Source organism: Euleptes europaea, chromosome 4 (assembly GCF_029931775.1).
Source record: "Euleptes europaea isolate rEulEur1 chromosome 4, rEulEur1.hap1, whole genome shotgun sequence".
NCBI classification, from domain to species: domain Eukaryota; kingdom Metazoa; phylum Chordata; class Lepidosauria; order Squamata; family Sphaerodactylidae; genus Euleptes; species Euleptes europaea.
Genome location: NC_079315.1, coordinates 113,333,778 through 113,357,266, shown reverse-complemented (window position 1 = coordinate 113,357,266; position 23,489 = coordinate 113,333,778). Strand labels below are relative to the sequence as shown.

Sequence of the window (23,489 nt, the reverse complement as noted above, 5' to 3'; positions counted from 1 at the left end):
AAGAGATAATTCCATACTTTCATGGCCTTAGCGTGCTTCGGGGCTTGTATTTGTGTGGCTTGCATATTTAACCCTGGTTTTAAAAAAAAACCGAGCTGAATTATTGGCTTTACTTTTTTGATCTTGTTTTAAACGTAGGAAATTAATATATGTAAACAATGATAATGGTAAATTTTGTTCACTGAAAACTGGTGTCTGATGTTCAAAAAAAAAATGGTTGACAGTGCACTCCTGGAATTAGTCCAGTCTATGGCTGTAATCCTAAGAACACTTTCCCAGGAGTAAGCCCCATTGAATAAAATGGGACTTAATTCCAAGTATTTCTGCATAGGGTTGCTTCCTAAGTCCATCACAACCAATGGGTTTAGACTAGAGTAACTCTGCATAGGATTTCACCATTAACCTTTTATTTAAAAAGTACGGATTTGTCTTCATGATTTAATTTCATTGTGATTTAAGAAGAACAGTTGTTTTTTATACCCTGGTTTTCTCTACCTTTAAGGAGACTCAAACCAGCTTACAATCGCCTTCCTTTCCCTCCCCACAATGGACACCTTGTGAGGTAGGTGGGGCTGAGAGAGTTCAGAGAGAACTGTGACTAGCCCAAGGTCACCCAGCAGGCTTCATGTGGAGGAGTGGGGAAACCAACCCGGTTTACCAGATCAGAGTCTGCCACTCTTAACCACTACACAACACCGGCTCTCTTTATTAGCCACATTTTAAAGAGAATATTTGGGGCTCTTATTCCCTCCCCCCCTCACAACTTCACTTTCTTCTGGTATCATTATTCATGAGGAACTTCCCCCATGGTGACAGAATGATGAAGATGCCCTATCGCAACGCTTACCCTTGTCCGTGTCATGTTGTACTGAATAGTTCTTATCACTACCAGTATCAGGAGACTCCCCAAGGAAATCTCAGTTAACACACGTTCTGAGTACCAGGTAATATTCTTCAGTATCTGCAAAGAAAGAAAAGAACTATCCTTCACTTGTGAACATAACTCTATTTTCAAGTCAGGTTTTTTAAAAACTGTTTTCAGAGACAAGGGAATTAAACTTACAGATCTGGCGCACCACGGTTTTAAAGTGCAGACACACAAAAGGGCCCCTCCAGACTTTTTCAAAGACCCCTGATAACCTTTGCAGCAACTCGGACTTTGTACAGAAACAGGACTGTGTCCGACTGAATGCAAACATCTGCTTCTGATCGAACCCAATCCGCCATGCACCATATAGAAGCCTCATAGGCTATGTTAGCATTTCAAAAATACAGGGAAACAGTGAATTCCATAATGAGATATCATTTCACTCAGCACTTAATCCCATTTGAAAACTATCTAGGAACGAGAGTTTGGAAAGCGAGATATATAGCTCCACGGGGAGTTACATAGTTCACTCAGATATGCCTTCTGTAAGTGGGTTTTCTATGGTTTGGTATACGGTTTCAAGGGTTGATAATCTGGAACTTTTTCTTCTTCTTTTTCTTAGAATGCAGAGTCTTTTTACTATTTTATGGCTTTCTGTTCACCACTCTGGAATCTTGGTAAATATTGTGAATTAATGAATTCTAAGTAAGAGTACTACATTATCGAGGGAATAACTGGTTCTGTTTTTTGTGATGGGCAAAGCATTATGGGGAAAAAACATTACAATATGTTTATATAATATTCTTTAACAAGTGTAGACATTTGGATACAAAGGAAAAAGAGGCTGTCCTTTCTGTCTGTGTATAAAAAGATTCTGGCGCTAGTGGTTACCTGAAAGGGAGCTTTTCCATCCACATTAACATCATCCGCTGGGGAGAGATGCATCTGGTAATATTTTTCCTTCTGAGCAATGCGCTAAGGATGGAGCATTAATGTACACTCTCCTTAAATTATCTATGGCTTCCTTGACTGCGTTCTTACTTGGAAACCATGGGCAACACGTTAATAAACTATTTTCTGAAACTTACACTCAGTATGTGTTCACACAGAAAGATGTTCCGTAGCTGCACGTTTCCTTGAACCGTGAGGAAAAAGTGGGATATAATTTTTTATTTTAAAACAAACAAATAAATAAATAAGAATAAAGGAATGTTAGTTTGACAGCAGGAGGAAGAACCACCACTACTGGGAGACCTTGGGCTAGTTACAGCTCTCTTAGAGCTCTCTCAGCCCCACCTCCCCACCTCACAGGGTGTTTATTGCGGGGAGGGGAAGGGAAGGTGATTGTAAGCTGGTTTGATTCTGCCTTAAGTGGTAGAGAAAGTTGGCATATAAAAACCAACTCTTCTTCTTCTGGTTAAGAAATGCTACGAAAATATTCACTGTGCCTCCTGGAGAAATTGCCATTCGGGGCCTATCAAGAATGCTTCTCATATGTTTACTGGCTGCACGCCAAGTGGTTCTGTCCATTCTTGTTTTGATGGTTTCTACTTCCACTGCTTATCTCAGAATTGACCCTGGTGGTCCCTTCCAACTCTATGATTCTAAGAAAAGGTCTGAGTCCTTAAAAACCCACATAAAATGTACAGGAAAGATAGACATGGAGGATATATACGTGCTCCTGCTGCCAGGAACAAATATGCCACTCTTCTCAGTGATCAATATAGTGAAGAAACACAGAAAACCTGTACGTTGGGGCAGAGTGCTAGTCTGTCATGAAGACAACAGCTGAACAACCCATAGACTCTGTACTGGATTAAATCTCCTTTTCAGTGTTATTTCTCTCTCCACATGGCAACAGTTGTTACTTGCCAGCAAACCAAAACTGCTGTGAGTATACGGCACAGTAGAGAATCTACTCACCCAATTAGAAACTAATTCCTTATCATATGTTTGTGATATTGACCACTGTCTAGAACAGGGGTCCCCAACATGGTGCCTGTAAGCGCCCTAGTGCCCACCGACATGTTTTCTGGTGCCCGCCAAGTGTTTTTAGGAAGTGGGTGGGGTCAGATAGGGCGTTTGCCCAGCAAGCCTTCTGACTTGACTATTGGAGATTTGATTGGCTATGCAGATTTTTTAAAATGTTGCTTTAGCAGCAGCTGCCACCACAGCACAAGGATCTGCATTGTGTGACTGAAGTTAAGCTGTCGAAATCATTTTGTGGCTGGCTCCACCTCCTGTGGCAGCCATTTTGTGTCAACCATTCTGTTTCTGCGTCCACCATTCCATGTCAGATTTCCAAATGAACTCAAAAAGCTTGGGGACGCCTAGACTAGACCTAAATATATTGAGATGGGTGCCTAATGCAAGATTGGTAAAAAAACAAAAGTACTTCCTTCCTGAAGGACAACAGTAGCTAATCAGGTTTACTTGGTGGTGGAACGTGTCATCAAGTTACAACTGATTTATGGCAACCCCGTAGGGTTTTTAAGGCTAGAGGTGAACAGAGGTGGTTTGCCATTGCCTACCTCTGCTTAGCAACCCTGGACTTCCTTGGGGGGGGGTGTCTTCCCATCCAAATACTAATCAGGGCTGACCCTGCTTAGCTTCTGAGATCTGACAAGATCAGAAAGCCTGAGCCACCCAGGTCAGGGCCCGAGGTTTACTTTCACTGTTCCTATTCCCATTATTAATAAAACCAGATTCAGTATGGACACAGGCAGCCATTTGTGTGAAATTGTTGGGAGAAAGTGATCTTATATTTTTGATCTTCTTTCCAAGGAAGCCAAAACCACATTTTATTTTCAAACAAAAAACCTTTGACCAGACAGGAAAGCTTTTGCGGCTTCCTCGGGGGAACACAAGTAAGAGTCTATACAATCAGTGATTTATAAAATGGTACTTACTAAAATTAATCTTAAATATCAATAAATAAGTGTGGGCATCACACCACAAAAGGAAAATATGTGTCCTACTATGACACAGTCAATACAGTTATAAAAGCAGAATGTGCGGCTGAGGATGGGATGGAGTACCCAGCTTGACGCAGCAGGTCTTAATTATTTTTATTTTCTCAGTCTTCAACCATCGGATGAAAGCCGCTTCCTTCCGAAGCGGCTAAAATTAACTAGCCAAGCAAAGTTTGAGGGGCCTCTCTCGTGAACATGAGCACTGGGATGGTGCTCACCCGTGAATTCCCTGAATACTCACACCACTTTTTATTCCAATACAACAATCTTCAAGGCAGGTTTATCACTGCTTTGTACTGCATCTTTATATCTTTTTTAAAAAAAGGTGAAATTCTAAAGTGAAACACGGAATTGTGCTCCGCATGTCAGAATCTAATTTCATTCCAGCACCTCCACATACAGTGGTGTTAAAGGTAAAGGTAGTCCAGTGCAACCACCAGGTCATTACTGACCCATGGGGTGACGCCACATCCTGAAGTTTACTAGGAAGTCTGTGTTTACAGGGTGGTTTGCCATTGCCTTCCCCAGTCGTCTACACTTTACCCCCAGCAAGCTGGGTACTCCTTTTACCAACCTTGGAAGGATGGAAGGCTGAGTCAACCTTGAGCCGGCTACCTGAAACTGACTTCCGTCAAGATTGAACTGAGGTCGTGAGCAAAGCTTTTGACTGCAGCACTGCAGTTACCACTCTGTGCCATGGGGCTGCCTGCGTTACCATGCTACAAATTTACAAATGGTAAGATGCCAATAAAGGTATTGTATTGTAACTTACAAATGGAACGTCAAACAAGTCCGGAATCACAGCCAAAGGCTGCTCAACCAGTCATACAGAGCACACCAAGTTATTCATTTTGTGAGACTGATGTGAATCAATCAGATGCTACAAAATTTAGACATCTCCCTTCTTTCCATTAATATCCTGGTTGGAAAGTGCTGACAAGTCGCAGCTGACTTTGGGCAGCCCCACAGGGTTTTCAAGGCAAGAGACAGAGTCAGTTTGCCATTGCCTACCTCTATTTGGCAGCCCTGGATTTCCTCGGTGGTCTCCCATCCAAGTACTAACCAGGGCCGACCCTGCTTAGCTTCTGAAATCTGATAAAGATTGGGCTATCCTGGGTCATCCAGGTTAGGGCATTAATATCCTACCTGCCCTTAAAATATTTTCAGCATTTACAAACTGATGTGGCTGCCTACAATGCAGTTCTTGGGTATTTAGCAGGCCATCTGAAGTCATTTCAGGTCAATATAATTCTTGTAACGAGTGCTAGATCTTCCTTACACATTCGGTGATGAAATTATTTGGAGGGGGGGGCAGATATCGCTTTCTACCATTCCTCTTGCCCAGAAAAAATAACATCCCCCACCCCCGATTGATGGAATGGCAACACATTTTTGCCATCAAGAGGAAGTTCAAACATTGGAAAAGCAGTTGCTATATGGCATGACAGGGGAAAAGAGAAATATAATTTAAAAATTCCATAGGGTTGGCAAAAGCCTTCAAGAGTGAGCTTTTAAGTAGCTCTACAAAATTTCAAATGTTGGCCAATGCACTTAAATTTTATCTCTAGACTGATCGTTCCTCTCAGTTTTACCAGATCGTCAACAAGTTAGCTCAGAAAGGCAATGAAAGTATGCAAATGAGATGGAAAAAAAGAGAAAAGGAGAAGAAAAAGAACAACAACAACAACACAGTGACGCTTATCCTTACACAAATGTACATTTAATTATTATTTTAAGTTAATTTACTATACCGCAGAACTTACCACTTCATGAATGGACCGATTAAAGCCATCATCTTCAGTCAGGATTAACAAAATTATTAGAGCCATATAAACATGGTGCGAGTTTCTTTCTTCAACATGATAAAGGATCTCAAGGATCGGCAAAACCTAGAAGAGAAAAATAATAATATACTACTTCAACATGACCCAGACCAAACACAAGTTTTAGTTCCTCCTTATTTAATGATAATTCAGAAATTCCAGAAAAGGGGGGGGAGGGGAAAAAATCCTTCTAGTGACATACAATGTTTAATGGCCTTTCATTTGTTTTCTTCTGTTGCCAGAAAAAATTAAAACAGAGTAAATAAAACTCCTGCGGGGAGACGTACAACTCAATTCCTAATAAACAAGATTCCCAGGGGTGCTTTAAAAGGGGATCAGCACATTCTGAATTTGTAGAGATCCAATTTATATCACAAAACTAATAACTGTAGTCTCAGTTTAACTCAATCACTGGCAGTTTAAACAGACAGGGACTAACGTTTCACCTGCAGTACTTCTCCGCATCGTTTTGAGATATTATGCATCCATCTCCGACGGACACCCTGAGGTATTTTTTAATTCTCAAACCAGACAAATTATTGCAGTATCATTCAGATCCAAGATTCTGTAATAGTTTACAGCATTTATTATTAGATTGTTTTATAAAGACCTATCTTAGCTTACCCATGGTACTAAGTTGCAAATATTGAAGAACCATTCTCCTCCACTCTTTCCCACCATTTTGATTTTTGTGCAAAAAGGCTCTGCAGTCCTTTTTCTGAATAATGGATAGCAAGTCAATAGCAAATGTTTGGTTGGATGGGCAATTTTGCTGTACTGCAGTAGGTTGATGGTTGTTCTTAAAAGCAATATTTCGTGGGAAATCTGAATAGATCAGCTTATTCTTTTCTCTAGTGGGTAAATATATCATAAAAGAAAACAAAAATGAGCTGGTACAGGCTTTACTACAAGAAAGGGCCACGTGAACAGGTTTTAATCTTCCTCAATTGTACTCTGCTATGGCTCACTTGCTTGAGCCATCTGGAATATGGTGATGCTTAAAAGTTCTCTCCCAACACCTAATCCATTAAGACTGTACCATCTTCCAGTAGGAGAAGAAGAGTTGGTTTTTATACCCTGCTATTCTCTACCTTAAGGAATCTCAAAGCGGCTTACAATCACCTTCCCTTCCCCCACCCCCACAACAGACACCTTGCGAGGTAGGTGGGGCTGAGCGAGTTCAGAGAGAACTGTGACTAACCCCAGGTCACCCCGCAGGCTTCATGTGTAGGAGTGGGGAAACAAACCCGAATCACCAGATTTGAGTCTGCCACTCATGTGGAGGACTGGGGAATCAAACCCGGTTCTCTGGATTAGTACAGTCTTTCAGTTTGTGAATTCACTGAGATACCAAGGCCCATGCTTACTGCTGGGGGCTGTCAGGCTGCTATCTCGGTTTCGTTATTGCCTCTGTCTCTGTGCTGTATTGTCTGCCCCCCAAGGTCGCATGCCTAAGCCTAAGCCTGGGAACTCAGCTCCTGGGAAACTGTATTCCTGCGTAATCTCCCGCCTTTCCTGCCTTATAATATCTCCCAGCTAGCGAGCCTTTCATAGCTGTCATTTTATTCGTTTGCACTGTATGCCTATTTGATCAGTAAAATCCACCTGTTTGGACTCTATACGACTTTGTGGTGATTTCTGGTTCTGTGGGCCAAGGGCTGACATTATGACAGCTATCAAACATCTTCACCGTTCTCCTAGCCAGGCTGGAGCCCAGGGGGGTTCGCCTGCCACTTGGATGGGAGCTGTGCAGCTCTCCAGGTGATCTACTACCCTGGAGCCCTTCTCAGAGGACCCTACTCTGTTACAGGACTTAATTGCTGAACTTTTCCGGACGAACCGAGAGGTTTGCCGCTTGAGGGGACTGGTACACGCGCAGTGGCAATCTCTTACAGGACGTCTCTGGATGTTAACATCGGAGGATACTGATGCTCGTTTAGATCTTCAGGACTTGGATCAATTACTGGACGATGCCCGATTGGCGACTGAGGATTTACAAATATTAACTGGACTTCTGGATAATCTTATTTCTCGACAAACTCTTTCTACCATGGCGGGAGCCCCACCGGAGGGTTTTTCCCTGATCCCGGATGCGGCCAGCTGCCAGGCTGAGGCCAAGCGAGTCGCTATTAGCACCGCTCTTCTCCTTGTGGAATGTACAAAGGACACCCCGGTAGCCACCTTGGCTCAAGTTTTGACCCCGACGTTTGGAGCCGAGGCATCCGCACTGGCGGTTCGAGTACAACCTCTGCTGGGCGGGGAACCTGACCCCATACTCTTGCTCCTCGAGACAGAACTTTTGCCGCGCATTACGGCAGAGACTGCCCTGAGACTTGAGAACGCCAAAGTTCTTGCGGATCAGCAAGCCGCCGAAGCGGCTAGGGTCGCAAGAGAGAGAGAGGCGGCGGAAGCAGCCAGGGCGGCTGCAGCAAGGAATCAGGCGAACGTGGACACGCGCCCCAAGGACTATGTACTGGGACTATCAGGTCTCACCTTTTCCCCGGCGTTTGTCCCGTCGCGTACGACCCAACGCGCACGCCGTTTGGCTGACCGACGTCGAGACTCAGATGAGTCTGAAGACGAGGATTTATATGGGGATAGCTCTCAATGGGCCACGAGCTTCCGAACCAGTAAGCCTCATCTTACTGGGGGCCCAAGTGAGGAGGTTCATCTTTTACGAGCCCAGAATCGGGAGCTCTCCGACCGTGTGGATCAACTCCAAGAAGTAATGGAACTTATGCTTCACGAGAACAGGCAATTACAACAAACCCTGATAGCTCAGAGACAGCCCGTTCCGATACCGGGTCAGGCGGTACCCGTACAACCACCCGCTAATGTGCCTGCTCCACCCTTACCTCCTGGAGCTCCTGTTGCTCCTCCGCTCCGACCACCCGTGCAACCACCTGCTAATGTGCCTGCTCCACCCTTGCCTCCTGGAGCTCCTGTTGCTCCTCCGCCCGGACCACCCGTGCAACCGGGTCAGCCCGCGCCCGGCCCTTGGAAGCAACTCAAATTGAGGACTACGTATGACGGATCTCTTGAGACTTTGCCTTGTTTCTTGCATCAAGTGGACAGTTATATGCGAGAACAAGGTCAACTTTTCCCCACGGAAGATAGCCGGGTGCGGTACGTAGCTTCCCTCCTGACAGGCAAAGCGGCTGACTGGATGGTCCTCCAGTTTGACACCCGCTCTCGTGCGATTCGTTCCCTCAACAACTTCATGACTGCCCTGAGAAGGAGGTTTGAGGACCCCTTCCTGGGAGAAAGAGCCAAAACGGAACTTTTACAATTAAAACAAGGCTCTGCTACAGTTCGGGAATTTGCCGATGAATTTCAGCGACTGGCAAGTAAAATTGTAGGTTGGCCCGAGACCACCCTAATCCATCATTTCAGGGAAGCCTTGCATCCTGACATTCTGAACTGGTCTTACATGCGGGGCGATCCCGATACCCTCGAAGGCTGGATCCTATTAGCCGAGGAAGTGGAAAGCCGCCGCCGCTTTATTTCTCTCGTCCGTCAAAAGCACAAGGAGAAGGGCACCCAAAAGCCTCAACCCAAGGCACCACTGCTCGTCCCACGAAATCCCCCACGTCCGCTCCAGGAACGTGAAGTCCGATTTCAGAGGGGTGCCTGTCTTACATGCGGAGAAATGGGCCACTTTGCAGCCGTTTGCCCACGCCGCCAGGAATTATTTCGTCCCAGCACGACCACCCGCGCCCGAGGTCGTCCACCACGCAGAGGCACCGCGGCCACCCGCAGCGCAGCTCCGGGAAGGCCCACACCCTCTGCACTCCATGCCGGGGACCCAGCCTCCCTGCCTGCTTCCAACGACCCCGCCGGGTCTCGGATTACAAGTGCCCCATTGGGGGACAGCTTTCCCTCTTCGGATGAGGAAAACCCTTGGATTTCTCCAGCCTTAAACCTGGAATCTCCCCTCGACTTGTCAAAAAACGGCTCCGGTCTGTGGTGAATGGAGCATCTCCACAGACCTCTCAGGATCTTCCTATCAAACCGAATGCTCCTACCAAAATCAAAGAAGTGGACTCCACCGTCTACGTAGATGCAGTTTTACAACAACTTAACGGAGGTCCACAAATCCCCGTCAAAGCACTAATTGACTCCGGTTGCTGTCGCACTCTCATAAGCGAAGCCACGTTTGCTGCCCTCAGAGCCGACTCAGAGGCTTTACCCGCCCCCGTCCAATTTGCTCAAATGGACGGGAGCCAATTCCAGGGGGGTCCAGTTGATCATCGCACCATAGGGGTGGCAATGGGAATTGGTTCCCACTGGGAACAAATAGACTTCACTATAGCCCCTATCCGATTTGAAGTGGTCTTGGGAATTAACTGGATTAAAGGACATAGTCCCAGTATTGATTGGGAAACAGACACTATTTCTTTCGCTAGTCCCACCTGCGACCAGCATCGGCAAAACTTTGCTCTGCCATTTCCGCCCGTTCCAGCGTTAACCTCTACTGCCCCAGTACCACCGGCTCTACCCGCTGTATACCGGGACTTTGAAGATGTCTTCGACCTTAAGGAATGTGATGCCTTACCCCCCCACCGGGCCTCAGACTGTGCGATTGAAGTAGTTAAGGACTGCACATTAACCAAAAGTAAGATTTACCCTATGAGCGCTTCCGAGCGCACTGTCCTCCGGGACTTTTTGGACAAAAACCTCGCCAGAGGGTTCATTCGCCCTTCGAATGCCCCAAACTCGGCCCCCGCGTTTTTCGTCCGGAAAAAAGAGGGCGACCTTCGCCTGTGCATTGACTTCAGAAAGCTCAATGCGGTTACCCAAACCAACGCCTATCCTATCCCATTAATATCGGATATTTTGGGACAATTACAGGAAGGCCGTGTGTTCTCTAAATTAGACTTGGTGGAAGCCTACTACCGAGTCCGTATCCGCGAAGGAGATGAACACCTCACTGCCTTCTCTAGCTGTTTCGGAATGTATGAATTCCTTGTAATGCCGTTCGGATTAAAAGGGGCCCCGGGGGTCTTCATGCAACTCATCAATGAAATCCTACATGACCTTCTATATCGTGGGGTGGTGGTCTACTTAGATGACATTCTCATTTATTCGAAAACTATGGACGAGCATGTGACTCTGGTCAGAGAAGTTCTACAACGCCTGCGTAACCATCAACTGTTCGCTAAACTAGCTAAGTGTGAATTTCACCAAAGCAAACTCACGTTTTTGGGATACATCATCTCCCACCAAGGTCTTCGCATGGACCCCGCCAAAGTCCAAGCCGTCCTCGATTGGACTCCCCCCACCAACCGTAAGCAAGTACAGCAATTTCTGGGATTTGCAAACTTCTATCGGGGATTCATCCCTAACTTCGCCCAAGTGGCTCTACCCATTACGGACCTGCTGAAAACTAAAGGAAAAGTAAGCTCGGCTGCCTTGCCCTCCGCAAAGATCCTATGGACTGAGCAATGCCAAGCCGCCTTTCTGGCCCTCAAACGCCTCTTCACTTCGGAGCCGGTGCTACGGCACCCAGACCCAAATCAAATGTTCATTGTGCAAGTCGATGCTTCCGATGTAGCCATGGGAGGGGCTCTCCTCCAGCAAGGACCGGACGGTCTTCTTCACCCTTGCGCTTACTTTTCAAAAAAATTTGCGCACGCTCAATTAAACTGGCCCATCTGGGAGAAAGAGGCCTCTGCAGTTCATCATGCACTGACTTTATGGCGGCAATTCTTGGAAGGGTCTAAAATACCCTTTGAAGTTTGGACCGATCACAAAAATCTAGCTGCCCTCACGGGGTCCCATAAGCTATCGGCGAAACAACAACGGTGGGCGGAGTTCTTTGCTCAGTTCCGTTTCACCCTGAAGCACGTCCCTGGGAAGCAGAACGTTCTCGCGGATGCCCTCTCCCGTTTACCACAATATCCGGTAAAACTCGAAAGACCCACCAACTCTCTGTTCACCCCTATGCAACGTGGGGCCCTACCTATGCTGGCTGTGCAAACCCGATCCCAGCATCAACACACCTCGCAAGCTCCGCCAGCCCAACCGGCTGCCCAGCCGCCACCGCAACAGACCGGAGTTCCCGCCCCTCCTACCCCTCCGACCGCTCAGCCGCCTGCAGTCTGCGCGCCGCCACACGTAAGCACTAGCCCTATAACTATTTCTCAGATCTCCAGAACCGACGGGGGGGCTCCCTCCAAACTCCCCATCTCCGAATCCTTTTTAACTGTCCTTCGGGACCAGTGCCTTTTAGAACGTTCCGCTCATACCCTACCTCCTGGTGTTTTGGAACAAGGGGGGTCCTGGTACAAAGACTCAAAATTGTATGTACCCAAAGCTCTCCGGAAGGACGTTTTACATTTAGCTCATGGAGCCAAGACAGCTGGGCACTTTGGGTTTCTGAAGACCCTTCACTTATTGCGCAGACAGTTCTGGTGGGGGGGAATGCGTTCCGACATTGACTCCTTCATCCGCAGCTGTCCCGTTTGTGCCGCTGCGAAACGATCGCAGGGCAAACCCCCGGGACTGCTACAACCTCTTGAAACGCCCAGCAAACCTTGGGAAGTGATCGCTATGGACTTCATGACTGATCTCCCTCTCAGTGGGGGTAAAACTGTGTTGTGGGTTGTTACTGATTTGTTTTCTAAGCAAATACATTTGATTCCATGTGCAGGGATCCCCTCTGCCCAGAAACTAGCCCGCCTCTTCGTGACGCATATATTTCGTTTACATTCGTTTCCGCGTAAAATAATTTGTGACCGCGGAAGTGGTTTCGTTTCTAAGTTTTGGAAAGCTTTCCTCAAGTTGGTGGGGGTGGAACAGGGATTGTCTAGTGCATACCATCCTCAAACTGATGGTCAAACTGAACGTGTCAATGCTGTACTCGAATGTTATTTGCGTTGTTATGTTAACTACCACCAGGATAACTGGGTGGAACTGCTACCTTTAGCAGAATATGCCTACAATAATGCCATGCATCAATCCACAGGTTTTAGCCCGTTTTTTGCTGTGTATGGACAAGATTTCAGTCCCATCGTTCCTACAGATGATGTAGAGGGGGAGGGGAACCCCGACATTGCCTCCTGGGCACACGCCCTCCGTACCACTTGGCCCTGGCTCGTTAGCAACCTCGACCGGGCCAAACGTAAATACAAAGCGCAAGCTGACAAACATCGCTCCCCCGGGGGTGATCTGCAAGTGGGTGCTTTGGTTTACCTTTCCACCAAAAACCTCCGGTCCACCCAACCGTGCCATAAACTCAGCGCCAAATTCATTGGCCCTTTCCCCATTACTCGGGTCATAAACCCTGTCACAGTGGAACTGGCTCTCCCCAAATCTTTGAGGCGTGTGCATCCTGTTTTCCACATAAGCCTCCTCAAACCCCATGTTGCTTCTCCACGGTGGCATCCGGACCCACCGCCTGCGCAACCCATCATGGTGGGGGGGGAAGAACACTTCGAAGTCTCCAAGATCCTTGACTCCCGTATTCACCATGGTACTCTCCAGTATCTAGTTCGTTGGAAACATTTCCCCCCTGCCTATGACGAATGGGTGCGCGCACGGGATGTCTCCGCCCCCGACCTCATTGACGCCTTTCACATTGCTTACCCGAACAGGCCAGCCCCCTTGCGAACTGGGAGGGGGCCTTGAGGGGAGCAGAATGTCAGGCTGCTATCTCGGTTTCGTTATTGCCTCTGTCTCTGTGCTGTATTGTCTGCCCCCCAAGGTCGCATGCCTAAGCCTAAGCCTGGGAACTCAGCTCCTGGGAAACTGTATTCCTGCGTAATCTCCCGCCTTTCCTGCCTTATAATATCTCCCAGCTAGCGAGCCTTTCATAGCTGTCATTTTATTCGTTTGCACTGTATGCCTATTTGATCAGTAAAATCCACCTGTTTGGACTCTATACGACTTTGTGGTGATTTCTGGTTCTGTGGGCCAAGGGCTGACAAGGGCGTCACGCTTCTTTCATGCATGTAGCTCTTTATAAGTATTCACCAATTCAAAAACAGAAAATTTTTATCAATTGAGAGTGAGGGGACCTATTAACAAATGCAGTTGAGGGCTGTGCAATATGACGGAAAGAACTGGTCTCTGCAACATAGTGTAGCTGTCCAAAAACGCACTGAGAGTGATTTAAAAATTAGTTTTTTGGGGGGAGAAAGATTTGTTTTCTACAGGAGGTGGGCAAATCTGAGGAGTGGGAAAGGTTGTGGATAAACCTCCACTCTCTGGTATTCTGTGCGCTAGGGTAAACTGAGTCCACACTGAGTATATTGAGTATATGAATATATTGAACAACATCTGAGTATTGTACTGAATAACCTGAAGAAACTGTACTGAGAACTAAGTACCGTGCCTGTAACCATTTCAGATTTGAACTGCTCGTATCCAACTACGCTTTGTGCCTCTCTTGAAGAAAAACAATCAATGTAACTACCTCTCTGTAAAGAATAAACTTCAATTTATAATAATTATTATAAAATCAGTTACAGCCTCTAAGCCTCTTAATTTTACCTGTGGGGGGAGGAAAGGGAAGCTTTCTCCTCACACCAACAAAGGTGACAAACTGTGGGGTTTAAGAAATATTAAAAACCCCTCACAATTATTGGTAATAGAAGAAAAAAATTGTGAGGGTTCAAAAAAGGGAAGAAGGACCCTCACATTTAATTTGTCTCAGTGAGGAATATCAAGAGGGGGAAAGTGTGCATTTTTAAAAATTGTATAATAAAAAGGGTACAGAGGAAAGAAAAGGGGGGAAAGGGAAAAAATAAAGCAACCCAACATGTAATTTAAAAAATCTGAGATTAAAGAACAACTCGAGCAGACTACATTGCCCTACGTTCCAATATCATTTTTCAATCTTGTAGTTGTCCAAATTATAAAACAGAAGAGAAAAATCATTCGGGCGAACTGAGCATACAAAACAGTCGGAAAATGATCATCTTTTATACCTGTCGAACATGCATAATATCTCTACACTCAAAACGGTTATCTAAATTTGAAAGCGTGCGTTTGCATGTGTGCGGAGGGGAAAAGAAGGTAGAGCCAATTTTTTCATTCCTGTGGAACAGATAAAAGGGCAGCAAAAGAAATGCACAAAAAGCTAACTGAAATTAAACGGCAATAACACAGGGGGGACGGGACGGGATGGGACAGAACAGGCAGTTTCATAGTGCGTTTTTTGGGGGGGGGGAGTTTTCAGTGATGCTTTCATCAATTACATCAACTTTTCCTGGAAAGTGACATGTTTTGCTTAGAGTATTATTTCCGGGCTTGGAGGTAATTTTTCACCCGGGAGGGGTAGGGGAAAGAACAAGTACGTCATGGCATTCTACTTCACCGCGGATAAAGTCATGAGTTGTTCAAAGACCGCGGCTCCTCTGACATGAAAATGGTTGAGGAAAAGACCTCCAAACTCCTTAAGAGAATGTCAGAAAATTGGATTCGGCGCCAGTTAAGAATTCTTAGGGGCAGCAGAGCCGCTTCTGACCATCCTTCTACTCATAAGAAGAACGTAAAGAAGAGTAACGGTAAAGGTAGTCCCCCTGTGCAAGCACCAGGTCATTCCTGACCCATGGAGTGACATCACATCCTGACATTTACTAGGCAGACTATGTTTACGAGTGGTTTGCACTTGCCTTCCCTAGTCGTCTACACTTTACTCCCAGGAAGCTGGCTACTCATTTTACTGACCTCGGAAGGCTGGAAGGCTGAGTCAACCTCGAGCCGGCAACCTGAAACCAACTTCCGTCGGGATCGAACTTGGGTCGTGAGCAGCTTTTGACTGCGGTACTGCAGCTTACCACTCTGTGCCACAGGGCTCTAAGAAGAGTAGCGTCCACAGAACCTTTCTGTGATCACCAAAGTATCAAACTATACACTGGAAACTGCAAGGATTTTTCTGGCTGAGACCCGAGGGCAACCTGCTCAAACAGCGCTCTCGTGATGAGACCACAAGGGACATGCTGAGAAACTGCAGGACAGAAGGAAGGCTGAAGGCTTTCCAACTGAGGCGGCCTGCACAGGCAGAGAAAGGCTTGCATGAGCCAGCCCAGGGAGATTTTATTTCCCATTTTCTCCTTTGTTTATTTGTACACCAGACCTGTCAAATAGAGAGGTCTCAGAGACAGCCCACCAAAGAACATTCATGGCGCAATCCTAAAAAGAGTGACACCATTCTAAATCCATTAAAGTCAATGGTCGTAAATCCACTGAGGTCAATGGGATTAGAATGGTGGTGTCAGGATCAGGCGTCTGTCCCTAGCATCCCAAAAGCAAACTCATCCAGGCAGGTAGCTCTGAAGCAGTAATACTTTATTAGGAGCAAAAGACAGATTAAAGGACTGACTGCCTAAAGGCAGATGAGGCTAGTAATGAGGAAACACAGGCAGGTTACATACTTAAAAACACCATGGACTGAAAAGGTAAACATTGCTAAGCAACCCTAAGATAAGCGGTTCCCAGGCAGATAGACCAAACACTCCCACAGCTGCAGAAAACAGGATGAGCGAAACTGTACACAGACGTTCAAAGGCATGAGAACCAAGGACTTGACTTGGGACCAGAACCTGGCCTAACTCATGTCAAGAGCCTTTGCTTCAACTAATCTGGAGCCAGAACCTGGCCTTTGCTTCAGCTCTAATCTGGAGAACCGGGTTGGTTTCCTCACTCCCTCCAGTCTTCGTAGTGGTTTTCTCTCCCTTCATCTGAGCTCTAAAACCAGAAACAAGCTCAGATGATAGGAAAATGGTGGAAAGGGAGGTATTGGCAGGAGCAAAGAGCCAATGTGGTGCAGTGGTTAGGAGCAGTAGACTCTAATCTGGAGAACCAGGTTTGATTCCCTACTCCTCCACCTGAGTGGTGGACGCTAATCTGGTGAACCGGGTTGGTTTCCCCAGTCCCACACATGAAGCCAGCTGGTTGATCTTGGGCTAGTCACTGCTCTCTTAGAGCTCTCTCAGCCCCACCTACCTCGCAGGGTGTCTGTTGTGGGGAGGGGAAGGGAAAGTGATTCTAAGCCGGTTTGATTCTCCCTTAAGTAATTGAGAAAGTCGGCATATAAAAACCAACTCTTCTTCTTCTTCTTCATTTAGGATTGCAGCATCAATCTTTAGGATTGCAGTATTTCATGGCTAACCAAGGGTTTATTCTAGGTCTTCAGCGTTCGAGCTTAACACTCAGAGCTGAGTAATATTTTAAAAATTGCACATTTAATTTCATATTTCAAACCCAATTTAAATTGTATCTCTTGTCTCTGAAATATACAGGATACTTCCATTGGAATTTTGCAACAAGTTACTCCCCCCCACCCCCCGGGTATTGGGTTCTTTTTGCCTCTTATAAGAAACGTGAGCATACAAGAGATACTTTTGTGATGTTAAAAACTAGCTACGGTAGGTTAACATGTTAGTCTTTGTTTTCAAGCAGATTTTTAAACTCTCTTTGCTCATTACATATACTGTGACAAACACCCTCTTATACAACAAAGTTTGTAAAGGTCATCTGAACACATAGAACAGATGAATAAAGGTGAATGACTCTTTTTACCTAACATAGTCCTATAGAGACTTAAACAACCATTTCACAGAGTGTGGCCGAAAGGCAGTACATTATAACTGCTCGGAAATGACTCACCATTTGCATCTGAAAAGTCAACTGAATGGAAAGCACTGATGAGTAAATCAGAATTTGGGCCCCATTCCTACGGGAGACGGACAAATTTATCTGCGTACCAGAAAATATTCTATCCACAGGCAATCCTGCTAAAAACTGATTATATTCTTGCAATATCCTAGTTGACACCATGCACTGGATATTGGGGGAAGCAACAGGCCAGAGTTTCTGAGGGAAAACATATTTGGACAAAAACCCATGATGAGGGTCAGCCCCCTCCCATATGTCCTGGTTGAGGATAAAAGCTCCGGATGCATTACCAGGATTTACAGGATCTAAGGTTTCCAATGATGGGAAAAGTATAGCACTGAAGTCATTCTACTGTTTCCAAGGTTAAAAGGAACTAAGGAGTGCTGAAACATTATCTTGGAACATGCCATCATGTTGCAGCTGATTTGTACCAACTCCTCATGGGGTTTTCAAAGCAAGGGCCTGCCTCCGTGAAGGTGGTCTCCCATCCAAGTACGAACCATGGCCAACCCTGCTTAACTTCCAAGATCTCACATGAACACACATGAACACATGAAGCTGCCTTTTACCGAATCAGACCCTTGGTCCATCAAAGTCAGTATTTGTCTCAGACCAGCAGCCACTCTCCAGGGTCTCAAGCAGAGGTCTTTCACATCACCTCCTTGCCTAGTCCCTTTAACTGGAGATGCTGGGGACTGAACCTGGGACCTTCTGCATGCCAAGCAGATGCTCTATCACACATCTCATGAAACCAGGCTAACCTGGTCCATCCAGGTCAAGGCAGACATTCTCTCAGAGTCATCTTTATGCTTAAAATGTCATGTACCTTGTAGGACTAGCACTACTGAATAATTTTGTGGACAAGCTCACTAACTGCTCCTTCATAAGAGAAGAACTAACAAACACTGTTTTAAAGCTACTAGTTTTATTTTTTCCTTTGTCCTGTTAACCAATGTGAAGTAGTGAGAATTAATCAATCTGTTGAGAACGCAACTAATTAAATACAGTTATTTAATTGTAATGCACCGAATATCCCCAGAACATATTTACTCAGAAGTTCCCGTGAACATAATTGGTCTCACTCAATAATAAGAGTGTAAAATTTACTCTCATTTTCTATAGTAGTAGAAAAGGGCAAGAGTCCAGTAGCACCTTAAAGACTAACAAAATATTTTGTTAGTCTTTAAGGTGCTACTGGACTCTTGCCCTTTTCTACTACTGCAGACAGACTAACACGGCTACCCACTGTGAATTATCTCATTTTCTATGTGACCCCTTTACATGTAACCTCTGTAAAGGACACCTCTCTGTAATGTTCGGAAGTAATGTGTGTTCTGTTGCCTCTTTTCCTTCCTTATTTTAGCTGCCACCAAAGGCTTTCGCCATAAGAACATAAGAAAGGCCCTGCTGGATCAGACCAAGGCCCATCAAGTCCAGCAGTCTGTTCACACAGTGGCCAACCAGGTGCCTCTACGAAGCCCACAAACAACTCAGCAGCATTGTCCTGCCTGTCTTCCACAGCACCTAATATATTAGGCATGCTCATCTGATCCTGATATACATCAACCGTGAATGTGTTGTAAGTAAATGTTTATTGTTTTTAGTTAGCCTACATTATAGGCCCTATGTTTTTAACATAACTGTGCACCATAATAATAAAACAGAAAATAGGCATATAAAAATCAACTCTTCTTCTTCTTCAAGAAGTATACTGTTACAAGATGGCCCAATTGTAGCGCTCCTAGCATGCATACATGTCTTTTACATCGACTCAATATATATTTAAAGACTAGAATTTTGCTTTTCAGAACTGAAAGCCAAGGTTCTGAGGATGACAAATTCTATGCTCAAAAGGCAAATTCCACATTTGCTCAATGCAGTTGCTGAATAGTAGAATACAGTCAACCCCACTATAGACAGCACTGGAAACAGAGGCAGGAGAGGTCTACTAGATACACAGCCAAGAAAAAGCACTCAAGAGTGGTTCAAATAGAAAGAGATTCTGACACAAGGTAATGCAGCAGGAGTGTCAGAGCAGGAAAGAGTTGCTAGGGTGTAAAGATCACCAAAGCAAAATACCCATATGTAGACAATGCCAACAAGTTTTCTTTAAGATAATAATTCTGGCAACAGAGACTGTCCCCCTAGAGCTCCAGTGTAGATTATTTGGGAATAATCTACACCCTATAGATTATTTGGGAATAATCGGCTGCAACTCTTATGTTCTTAACACCAACATGACTTGATTTAGCTCCCGTTCCAGTAACCGGTCCTCACAGCCACGGCACACAACACACAGCCTCCACAAAGCAAACTCTGCTGCCCTCCAACTAACTAGGCACAACACTTACCAAATTTTCCATATCCGTTCGAGCCAACATGTATGTTCGGACATTGGTGTTCTGATGCAGCAGAGTGTATAAAAGAAGGGTGGCTTGATCCGAGTTCTGCTGTTCACACAAGGTGGTGTACAAACTGTTGAAATTAATCTGGAAGGCGTGAGGATTTGGCGATGGAAGAGCTGTGCTATCTGGAAGGGGGGAAAAATCCCCTTTACAAATTTCATCTAACCGAAGCTTCCCTTCCCACCAGTCCCAACAAAGTTTACTTTCAAGGTTTAGCTCAGATTCTTTAAATGGCTCATTTTATCTGTTCCTTACTTGTTTACAAGATAAAATATTTGGCTTACTGATCCAAAGCTGACATTATCCCCTCCCCTCCAATAATATACAGCAAATGTTTAAGTGGGCCATGGCTGAGAAATAACATAAGAAAGGCCCTGCTGGATCAGACCAAGGCCCATCAAGTCCAGCAGTCTGTTCACACAGTGGCCAACCAGGTGCCTCCAGGAAGCCCACAAGCAACACGACTGCAGCAGCACCATCCTGCCTGTGTTCCACAGCTCCTCATATAATAGGCATGCTCCTCTGATACTAGAGAGAATAGGTATGCAGCATGACTAGTATCAATTTTAACTAATAGCCATGAATACATGTTTTGCATATAGAAGGGCTGTACAGATTCATTCTGAAGATCTCAGGACAGACAGTGAGGCTGGAAATGCCCAGTGCTTTGGAGAACTGCTGCCAGTTTAAACAGACGGGTTTGGGCCTCAGGAAGCAGTGGTCTGGGAGCCATACAACACGTTACACGAGTCGGGTTGGGAACCCGTTCCTGGCTCGTCACATGTAATGTCTTGTCTGGCTCTGACTCAAGGTGAAACTACATACTGCCTTGGCAAGCATGTCTGTGAACACATGTTTGAAGAGGTTATAAAAAAGCAGGTGAAGAGAAGAACGTGTGTGAAGGGGATTTAATGGGAGGGAGGGATGCTCAGCTCAGCAGCCCCCATACCCACAGAATCGAACAGCTCCCTGCCCTCCTCTAAGTGACAGCCCTTCAAATACTTAAAGAGAGCAATCATGTCCCCCCTCAAGCTCCTCTTCTCCAGGCTGAACATTCCCAACTCCCTCAGCCTTTCCTCATAGGGCTTGGTCTCCAGGCCCCTGATCATCCTCGTCGCTCTCCTCTGCACCTGCTCCATTCTGCCCGCATCTTTTTCGAAGTGAGGCCTCCAGAACTGCACACAGTACTCCAGGTGTGGCCTGACCAATGCAGTGTACAGCGAAACTATGACATCTTGCGATTTGGATGTTATGCCTGTTGATGCCCCCAAGCTGAGAAAGGGAAGGTGCAGTTTGTCCACGTCCACCCAACAAGCCCACAGCCCAGCCAGAATTTGAACACAGAGATATGACATTCGGTCCTGAGCAATATACGCATTTATTTACTTCGACTCAGGCTAGGAGGATGGCTGTTTTTCAAAAGGTACATACCTTGTGTGTTCTTAAAGGACATAATAGCTTGTCTGTAAGGGTTTGGTGCGTCGGGAGCATCGGTTAGATTTGCTAATATGAGCAGCAGTAGAAGACTCTGATTAGCTAGAGGAGAAGACTCTTCCTGCTGAGGAGTCCGCTTGGTTCCCGCTGCTCCTAAAGTGAACACCGTCCACAGGCCGGCTAGATGGGAAAAATATATATTTTTCTTGAGTTTCTTGAGTAGTCAAGTCAATCTTTATTACAGCTCACAAATCATATATCTACATATATCATTCATCCCAGTACATCGGACAAGGAAAGGGATTAGAAGTTATCAAAGAAAATTCCATTCAGGACACTATCTCAGCCTGTACTTTCATAGAAGAGGACAAAAATGTAGCTACTTCTACAGTGATTCTTTGGTCAACCCCAGCCAACCAAATTTCAAGCTTCCGTTTCTTGAGTAGTCATCAGTGGTCCTTGGTCTGATCCAGCAAGGCGGCTGTTACAGGAAGCGAATGAAAAATGTTTCTAACTATTGGTAAAAGCATAATCTCACTGGATCAGACCAGAGTCCACCTATTCCAGAGAGTCAGTGTGGTATAGTGGTTAAGAGCAAGGGACTCTAATATGAAAAACAGGGTTTGATTCCCCACTCCTCCACAAGAGCAGCGGACTCTAATCTGGGGTACTGGGCTGGTTTCCCCACTCCTCCACATGAAGCCTGCTGGGTACTTGGGCTAGTCACAGTTCTCTCTGAACACTCTCAGTCCCTCCTACCTCACAAGGTGTCTGTTGTGGGGAGAGGAAGGGAAGAAGATTTTAAGCTGGTTTGATTCTCATTAAAAGGTAGAGAAAGTCAGCATATAAAAACCAATTCTTCTATTGTGCTTCCAACACTGCAAAACACCTTAGGAACTGTATAACCAGGGTAGGAAGATAACGGCAACCCCCTCCATCTGGGTCAGATCAAATTTGCTAATGTACATTGCCTCAAGGCGCAGATGTTCCATTCCATCACAGTTATAGTTGTTGATAAACCACATGAACACATGAAGCTGCCTTATACTGAATCAGACCCTTGGTCATAAAATCCAGCTCACCAGATTACCCTCCACTGCTCATGTGGAGGAGTGGGGAATCAAACCCCGTTCTCCAGATCAGAGTCCACCGCTCCAAACCACCACTCTAAACCACTATACCATGCTGGCTCTCACCACCATCACCAGCTTATAAGATTCAGTGAGCCTCCCAAATGCCATTCTGAGCTCCGTGGAAAAAAAGAAAGGCCCAAATGAAAGAGCAACTAATAAATTATCCTTAAAATATGCTCCATTACTCATAGGACTAACAATGTGTGCAACAGAAAGCATCAAACTTCACAGTGCTGTATAAAAGCTAAGTTTGCTTATAAAACAAATGTGGAGAAATCTCTCTTAAGCAATCATAGATGCAATAACAATGCCATAGACTAGGTGGTCTAACCAAACCTATTAAGGCACCTCTGGGATTCCATAAAATATACCCCCTTGCCCTACAATAATGCCATGCATCCGTCAAAACAAGCTCAACCAGGCGCCAAGTTTTCTTTGCACACATTTATAAGTTGTTGTACTGACCTGGCAGGGGACCCCTGTGGAGGGAAGGAAAGGTTACCCTTAGCCTTTACTCTCCTTCACATCCCACAACCACACAAACAGTGGAGAATAAGTCCAAAGGACCCAGATACGTGGGCAGTACCGCAAGCTGGAGAAGAAGCCAACCACAGCCTCATAGTTTCACCTTCGGACACATAAAGCGAGATCTTTAATGCCTTAATGTAACAATAGGATTCTGTTAAAGTATTCAACACATTGGGCAGCCTATTAATTTCATTTCTCTTCTAACGCAAGAAACCCTTCATGAAAGCCAATACAGCTTTGACAAGCGGGGGTGGGGGAATAAAAAACATTTGGAGAGCATTATGTTTTCCTCAGGAAGCTCAAAAGCAACAAAGGAAGCAATAATACTTATTCCCTAAGCGCCCCGAGCCACTTACCGTATATACTCACGTATAAGCCGAGTTTTTCAGCCAAAAAAAAGGGCTGAAAAAGCCGAACTCGGCTTATACGCGGGTCAATACGGTAGAGGGGGGAGGAGGGAGGAGGGAGGGGGGAACTTACCTCCATCACCGCCGCCGCCGGGCCCAGGCGCCTTCCTCTGGCCAGGAGGGGCCTGCCTGCGCAGGCAGGAGGCCCCCGCCGGCCACGTCGCCGCTGGCCGTGCGCCTGGCCGCCTCCCTCTGGCCGGGAGGGGCCTGCCTGCGCAGGCAGGAGGCCCCCGCCGGCCGCGGCGCCGCCGGCCGCGCGCCTGGCCGCCTCCCTCTGGCCGGGAGGGGCCTTGTGAA

The 23,489-nt window shown here is 45.9% G+C and overlaps 1 protein-coding gene across 2 annotated transcripts in view; it reads right to left on the bottom strand.

Moving 5' to 3' along the window:
- The window catches only part of DYM (dymeclin), a 227,244-nt gene that overhangs the window by 119,738 nt on the left and 84,017 nt on the right, over window positions 1–23,489 (bottom strand). For both annotated transcript variants that reach the window (XM_056847950.1, XM_056847951.1), the window contains exons 8-11: window positions 21,122–21,304; window positions 19,637–19,815; window positions 5,604–5,729; window positions 848–961 (exon numbers count right to left, since the gene is read on the bottom strand). In XM_056847950.1, coding sequence (XP_056703928.1) covers window positions 848–961; window positions 5,604–5,729; window positions 19,637–19,815; window positions 21,122–21,304 — 602 coding nt within the window. The remainder of the gene's footprint in view (window positions 1–847; window positions 962–5,603; window positions 5,730–19,636; window positions 19,816–21,121; window positions 21,305–23,489) is intronic.